We start from the raw sequence: 8,413 nt of genomic DNA on the forward strand, positions 1-8,413 counted from the left end.
TAGTTCAGGGGCCACATTTGGCCCAGTTTGAGCTCAACTGGGCCAGGCCATTAAAATAGTAGCACAAGAGCCTGTAAATAATGACAACTCAAACTCTTCTCTTTGTGTTAGCGCAAAAAACGTTAAGTTATGAAAATATTTACATTTACAAACTATACAAAGAAAAAAGATTTGAATAATCTGAAAAAAAAAGAAATTTCTGAAGAAAAATAAGTGCAATTATAACAATATTATGTCTAAACGTATCATTTATACATGTGCATTATGGATCGGCTCTGCAAAGGCAAAAAACATTTAGTAACAGGCAGAATATTGTTCAAATTACACTTAATTTTCTTTAGACATATCTGGTTTGTTCATATTTGTTCAGGCCATTTACATTTTATGTTAAAATATGTTTGTAAAAGTAAATTTTTTCATAATTTAATATTTTGCACTAAGACAAAGAGAAAATTTGAAGTTGTCATTATTTTTAGGCATATTGTAATTTTTTTTTTTTTTTTTTTTGTCTCCACACTGAACAAAAAAGAATATTCAACAACAACATGCAAATTCATCCCACGAGCTGGATTGGAACCTTTGGTGGGCTGGTTTTGGCCCGTGAGCCACATGTTTGACACCTGTGCGTTAAGGGGTTAAAAAGAAGGGACAGTGACTGACATCATAGACAGTCATTTTTAACTGGACTTGTATTATCTTGAAGCCACACCATAGTATGCATGTCCACTTGTATTAAAGCACTTGTATGAACAGAGAAGGGCACGCACTGGAATAATCAGTGAACTCTTCATGTGCATGACCTGAAACACACATGAATATGAACACCTGTATGTTAGATTACATACTGTAAATCACTGCATGGTACTAATAACAATTTATGATCATATTAATAGGTGAAAAAACACAAACCAGACCTTCCTCAAGCTGATGAAATGCACACACTCCAGCCAAGTGGTGAGGAAGGGGCCCCGGCAGAGTGCACAACAGCTGCCACTGGCCAACAGCACTGTCAGGGGGGGGTAGTGGGGCAGCATCCTGTGGACCAGAGACAACCTGTTCCTGTCCTCCTGTAGGACAAACCGGGCAACCAGCTCCTATGGACCCAACAAGAACCAGTGGAATATGGTCAGTGTTCTATCTCAGACAAGTGTAACTGTTATTCTCTCCTAATTTTCTGTTCTATTTACGCCCCAGTGAATACATGTTACTGACTTGACTTCTTCCCTGGAGTCTCTGTGCGTTATTGCCTCACAGGTTTTCCCAGGATCATCACAGGTTTTCCCAGGATCCTCTCTGGACCTGCTGTTGTGTTCCTGCCTCTCTCCTGTCTTCATCGTCCTCACTCACTTATCCATATAGTTATGATAGTGTTTATTATATAGTTCCATAGATGTTCTAGTTCAGTTATCTGTGCATCAACTGCATCCACGTGTCTCCCCCTACCTCCCCCCTTCTCCCCTTCTCCCCCAGTCTCTCTCTATCTCTATCGCTCTCTCTTTTCTCCTCCTTTACTCTCTCTCTTTAACCCCAACTGGTCAAGGCAGACAGCCATCCTCCAGGAGTCTGGGTCTGCTCCAGGTTTCTGTCAAAGGGAAGTTTTTCCTCGCCACTGTCACCAGTCACTAGTGTTTGCTCCTGGAGGATTCTATTGGGTTTCTGTAAATTGGCTTAGAGTCTGGTTTTGACCAACTCTATATGGAAAGTGTCATGAGATAACTTTTGTTGTGATTTGGCACTATATAAATAAAATTTGATTGATAAATTTGATTGATTGATTGATTATTATCAATCAATCAATCAATCAAATATATATATATATGTATATATATACACACACACACACACACACACACACACACAGTATATAACATATTTGCAGTACAGTTGTACTTGATGTTGATATCGATATGATATGGGAGGATTACTGTGAAATGTGTGAAAATTTGTATGATATATAGATGATAGACAACAGCATTCAGGTAAAGAATAGAATAGTAAGGAGTTTTGTCTCTTTCATCCAGCCCTACTTTTCACATCTTTAATGAGGTATCTAGTAATGTGCACCGTATTATATTTCAGAGTTAACTTGCGATCACCTTCAGTGTGAGCACCTCCACATGCTGCACTGCTGACATCGGCTCACAGCGGATGAACCTGTTGCCTTCACAATGGAGCTCTTTAAGACGCAGCAGATAAAACTAGACAGTGTCAGACAAGACAGACGGTGAGGTTTAAACACCATAACTTACTGTCACTGAAATACCACGACTCTGACTCACATATTACAACTATATATTCCGTACCTCGACAGGGAACATGGACAACTTGTTTCCAGCCACATCCAGGACCTGGAGTTTTGCCAGTGCTCCAATTCCCTGGTTTGGTCACAGCATGAAGCCACATTATACAGTGAAACAAGTAAAGATGAAGTTAGAACTGGGCTGTAACAGTGGACACAGATGGTGAACAAATGTATTTCCAAAAAACTTTTTTTAAATGGCAGCTGTGTGAATCCTGACCTCTGGTAGGTGGCTCAGCTTGTTTCTGGCTAAGTATAACTTGGTCAGCTCTCTACACCGGTACAGCTGCTGAGGCAGAGAGGATACATTGTTGAAAGTGAAGTTCATCTCAGTGAGTTCAGTGAGATGACCCAGCTCAGCAGGGACCTCCTCCAGCTGGTTGTCCATCACACTGAGGTGTTGGAGCTTCACTAAACTGAAAGGAAAAGCACAGGCACCACATGATGGACAGGCCCACAAACAATGAAAGCATTCAAAACAAAGTCAGCAACCAGATAAGGTGCCAATATTAATCTCAAGTCTTTAAAATACAGAATATGACAAATTTGACACAGTTATTGTGTTTGTCCTTTCTGCTGAATGTATATGTGCACCATATACAGAATTAAACATGCTGTGGTGCATGTTTACATGAGCACAACTGTGGACACCATGCAATAATGCAAGTACTGCACACAATGCAGTTACAAAAGAACATGTAAGTCTTTTAGTGGATAATTACACACATCCAGTCTATGTAGTGTTTATTTCTTATTTAGAACTTTCTTTAGATTAAAATCAACAGAGTTCTTCTTATATCAAATGTTTTCTTGTTGGTTTACTGTTTCATCTGTTGCTTCATCAACTGTGCTTTTCTAAATGATTGTGTCACTGCAGGAAATGAGATGTCAAGAATGTTCCTTTAGTCAGTTATACGATTTTGAGGTGAAGACATCTACTGTGATGCTTTTAAATCAACTCCACTTTAACTTCAATTAAAGTTGCGTGTTATTAATTATTGTTATTCCTAACTACTTTTCACAGTTACCTACAACCCCAATTCAACAAAAGTTGGAATAGTGTAAATGACTGCAATGATTTGTAAATCTCATCAACCTATAGCAACATGTGTCTAGAAAGTTGGGAAGGACCATGTTTACAACAGTCTGTAAATGTCTGGAACTGAGGGGACCAGTTTCTGGGGTTTGAGAAAAGAATGTCATCCTTGTCTTGTCTCATTCTAACAGTGCAACAGCCCTGGGCATTAAGGAGAAATACTCTGAAATTTTTACACAATTTGTAGACAGTTTTTCTTAGACTTGCCCATGTTTATTTCTGAGAGACTCTGCTCTTTTTATACTACTCACGTTACTTGTTAACAATTAACCAAATTAGTTGCGAAGTGTTCTTCCAGCTGTTTCTTTTAATACCACTTACTTTTCCAGCCTTTTGTTTCCCCCATCCCAACTTTTTGGAAACATGTCAAAACCATTAAATCCAACAACTTAGTACTTTTCTCAGTTTAAACATCAGAAATGCTTTCTATATCCTACTGTGAATAAAATGTGTTTACGAAATTTGCAAATAATTACATTCTGTTTTCATGTACAGTTTACACAACATCCTGTTTTTTTCCAGAATTGGGGTTGTGCATATGTATGTAGTAAACATACCTCTTAACCTCAGCTGGAAGCCTCTGAATGTGGTTGTGGTTCAGATTGAGTATAACCAGGTTTGGTAAGCAACCTGTAAAACAAAAACAGGCTCATGAGGGAGCGCATTGGAGCTTTGTCTTCCTCTAACAAATCTTTGCATTGTGCTAATCATGCAGAACACAGGGAACACACCTATCACCTCAGGTGGCACCAGTGTGATTTGGTTGCTGTACAGATACAGCTTTTTCAGAGACTCCAGATGGGCCAGAACAGCAGGGACCTCCTTCAAGGAATTATTCCCTAAATTCAGCTCAGTCAGCTTGCAGGCATTGCAGAGAAAAAAGAGAAGTATGTAATCAAAAATCTGCATGGGGTACAAGATATTTAAAGTGTATCTTGGCGTTATACCTGGGAGCAGACAGTTTTATCAACTCCTCAATAAGGAAAGTATCTATTGTCTGTCCTGAAATTTATTAAATGACATCATTGCCTAATTTGAATAATTGACAATGTGCATATAATTTTAATGAATGATGTAGGGAGACAGGAATAACATTGTAGGAGAGAAAAAAAGTGAGTATAAAAACACCATAAATATGTTTAGAACTACAAATGAATTATCTTACTCTTACTTTTTTAATGTCACAATTCCTACCCTCCTCCTTTATTTGAGCTTAGGGACTATATATATATATATATATATATATATATATATATATATATATATATATATATATATATATATATACAGTACAGGCCAAAAGTTTGGACACACCTTCTCATTCATTGCATTTTCTTTATTTTCATGACTATTTTCATTGTAGATTCTCACTGAAGGCATCAAAACTATGAATGAACACATGTGGAATTATGTACTTAACAAAAAAGTGTGAAATAACTGAAAACATCTCTTATATTCTAGTTTCTTCAAAGTAACCACCCTTAGCTCTGATGACTGCTTTGCACACTCTTGGCATTCTCTTGATGAGCTTGCAGAGGTAGTCACCTGAAATGGTTTCCTAACAGTCTTGAAGAAGTTCCCAGAGATGCTTAGCACTTGTTGGCCCTTTTGCCTTCACTCTGCGGTCCAGCTCACCCCAAACCATCTCGATTGGGTTCAGGTCCGGTGACTGTGGAGGCCAGGTCATCTGGCGCAGCACTCCATCACTCTCCTTCTTGGTCAAATATCCCTCACACAGCCTGGAGGTGTGTTTGGGGTCATTGTCCTGTTGAAACATAAATGATGGTTCAACTAAACGCAAACCGGATGGAATGGCATGTCACTGCAGGATGCTGTGGTAGCCATGCTGATTCAGGTTGCCTTCAGTCTTGAATAAATCCCCAACAGCGTCACCAGCAAAGCACCCCCACACCATCACACCTCCCCCTCCATGCTTCACGGTGGGAACCAGGCATGTAGCATCCATCCGTTCACCTTTTCTGCGTCGCACAAAGACACGGCGGTTGGATCCAAAGATCTCAAATTTGGACTCATCAGACTAAAGCACAGATTTCCACTGGTCTAATGTCCATTCCTTGGGTTTCTTGGCCCAAATAAATCTCTTGTTTGTTGCCTCTCCTTAGCAGTGGTTTCCTAGCAGCTATTTGACCATGAAGGCCTGATTCACGCAGTCTCCTCTTAACAGTTGTTGTAGAGATGTGTCTGCTGCTAGAGCTCTGTGTGGTATTCATCTGGTCTCTAATCTGAGCTGCTGTTAATTTGCGATTTCTGAGGCTGGTGACTCAGATGAACTTATCTTCAGCATCAGAGGTGACTCTTGGTCTTCCTTTCCTGGGGCGGTCCTCATGTGAGCCAGTTTCGTTGTAGCGCTTGATGGTTTTTGCGACTGCACTTGGGGACACATTCAAAGTTTTTGAAATTTTCTAGACTGACTGACCTTCATTTCTTAAAGTAAAGATGGCCACTCGTTTGTCTTTACTTAGCTGATTGGTTCTCGCCATAATATGTATTCTAACAGTTGTCCAATGTCAGCTGTGCATCAACCTGACTTCTGCACGACACAACTGATGGTCCCAACCCCATCAATAAGGCAAGAAATTCCACTAAGTAACCCTGACAAGGCACAGCTATGAAGTGAAAACCATTTCAGGTGACTACCTCTTGATGCTCATCAAGAGAATGCCAAGGGTGTGCAAGGCAGTCATCAGAGCTAAGGGTGGCTACTTTGAAGAAACTAGAATATAAGAGATGTTTTCAGTTATTTCACACTTTTTTGTTAAGTACATAATTCCACATGTGTTCATTCATAGTTTTGATGCCTTCAGTGGGAATCTACAATGAAAATAGTCATGAAAATAAAGAAAATGTGAAGAATGAGAAGGTGTGTCCAAACTTTTGGCCTGTACTATATATATATATATATATATATATATATATATATATATATATATATATATATAAATATATATATATATATATATATATATAACAAGAATATACAAAACATCAGAACATCAGACATTCCAAGCCATAAACTAATAATAAGAGGACATAAAAACTACAAGAATAAATAAAATTAAACATATACAGACAAAATACAAATAAATAATAAATAAATAAAAGATAATAAAAATGAAGATCCAACAATGAGTAAAGGTACAGTTAAAAAAGGAAAGAAAAATAATTTTATAGTATGAAGTGGAAGACCAATTTACTCAATGTAACTGCAGTAAAACTGAAGCGCTCATAAACTTTTTTTTTTTTTTTTTTTATTAAATTTAACATGTTTTAGAGACTCAACATAGATTTTCAATTCTGTTAAAAATAACTGAAATGATGGGGATGCTTTCGTAGGATAGCTTAGCTTTACGAATATGAAATTCACCCAGAAGAATGAAGGAAGAAGCAGACATGTTATAATAATTAGCATGAGGGGAAAAAATACTGCTAAATTTGTTGCTAGTGGAGTCTTGAGACGGGTCTGAAAAATCGCTAAATATAGCAACAAAGAGGCTACATTCGCAACAGTGACTTTTACAGCTTGGTAAACAAACCGTGTGTTTTTCTGACCGTGACAGAGAAAATAATTTCATGTCTTCCATAAAGAACATGCTAAATGCTAAATGCTAAAGTTAGTAAAAGTTGCTAAAAGTGTGTGTGTGTGTGGGGGGGGACTCACGTGCTGGAGGGAGGGCAGGTCCGCGGGCAGAGCACTGATGGAGTTATGGGTCAACAGAAGAACCGACAGGTGAGTTAACCTGCACACACACGGAGGAACCTGCTGCAGCTTCTTACAACTCAGGTTTAAAGACGGTGCATGACTGTACAAAGCCCTGACTACGGACTCCATCTGCACGAGACTAACTCCAAAACCTGGAGGAGCCTCTTCCTCTGGTTGACATGACAACCAGACGCGTTTTGATAAGTTGGTGAAGGCCTCCAATGCGACCTCTAATGGTCAAGGAAGGGATGACACCAACTGATTTACACATACAAGTGGAGGAAGATATTACATGTACTGTAAAATACTATATGGGTGCTTCTATGAAACTGGGTACATTTTGGTACCTGGCACTTTGTCTGCTTTTTAGAACAAAAAATAAAAGAGAAATTTAGACATATTTTCCCCCAGGGTGTACCTAATGATGACCTCAGATAAATACAAAAGATAGATAGATAGATAGATAGATAGATAGATAGATAGATAGATAGATAGATAGATAGATAGATAGATAGATAGATAGATAGATAGATAGATAGATAGATAGATAGATAGATACTTTATTAATCCCGAGGGAAAAAGAATTATACTCTTGCTCTGAGCCATCCCAAAATTAACGAATTTTTAATAAAATATTAGTGCCAAAATAGGATCAAAATTGGGACATGAAAAGTTACCTAGGTGTCAGTGCATTTGATCTGGACCACATGGCTGTAAATGGTCTTATACACTGCTACAAATAAAGACACTGTGTTAAATTTGATGATCCGAGTGGTTTTTCTAATCCGGACATGTGGGTTTTTCATGAATTGGCAGTCTAATTCCAGGTTTTGTATGTAACCCATCGTGCCCACTTGTGTTACACACAGAACCTGTCCTTTTAAACACATATAAATCGTGAATGATTTTGCAACAGCGGTCATTTTTGTGAAACACTCAGCCTTGCATAATTAATTCAATTCCCAAAATATACGTGTGAGAGAATAAAGAGGTATTCAAAAAAAATAGTAGCACATAATTTTTGTTTCTTTTTGACCGTGTTACATACAGATTTTTGTATTAAATATAATGTAAAATAATGTAAAAATGTGTGTCATCTGAAAAATAGTTTCTTTTATCTCAGTAAATATTTTTAAAATAAACCCAAAGTGCTTCCAAACTTCATTCATAACATTAGTCGATATTTGGTTTGAATTTTTAGCCCCCACGTCCTGTTTTTAGGGACCAGTTTCATAGAAGCACCCATATATACACTGATTATAACCTATAAAGCACGTTCTGGAAAGGGTTGGACAAA

At 38.0% G+C, this 8,413-nt stretch overlaps 1 protein-coding gene across 1 annotated transcript; it reads right to left on the reverse strand.

The window, feature by feature from the left end:
- Positions 1 to 692: 692 nt before the first annotated feature.
- Positions 693 to 7,961, reverse strand: lrrc69 (leucine rich repeat containing 69). Its single transcript, XM_030148057.1, has 9 exons — positions 7,958 to 7,961; positions 7,075 to 7,346; positions 4,127 to 4,253; positions 3,953 to 4,025; positions 2,520 to 2,715; positions 2,304 to 2,375; positions 2,097 to 2,198; positions 915 to 1,094; positions 693 to 800 (listed from the first exon to the last, which is right to left on the reverse strand). Exons 1-9 carry the CDS (start codon positions 7,959 to 7,961, stop codon positions 693 to 695), a joined length of 1,134 nt encoding a protein of 377 aa, XP_030003917.1.
- Between the last annotated feature and the right edge of the window lie 452 nt (positions 7,962 to 8,413).

This window comes from Sphaeramia orbicularis, chromosome 11, assembly GCF_902148855.1.
Source record: "Sphaeramia orbicularis chromosome 11, fSphaOr1.1, whole genome shotgun sequence".
In the NCBI taxonomy this organism is placed as follows: Eukaryota; Metazoa; Chordata; class Actinopteri; order Kurtiformes; family Apogonidae; genus Sphaeramia; species Sphaeramia orbicularis.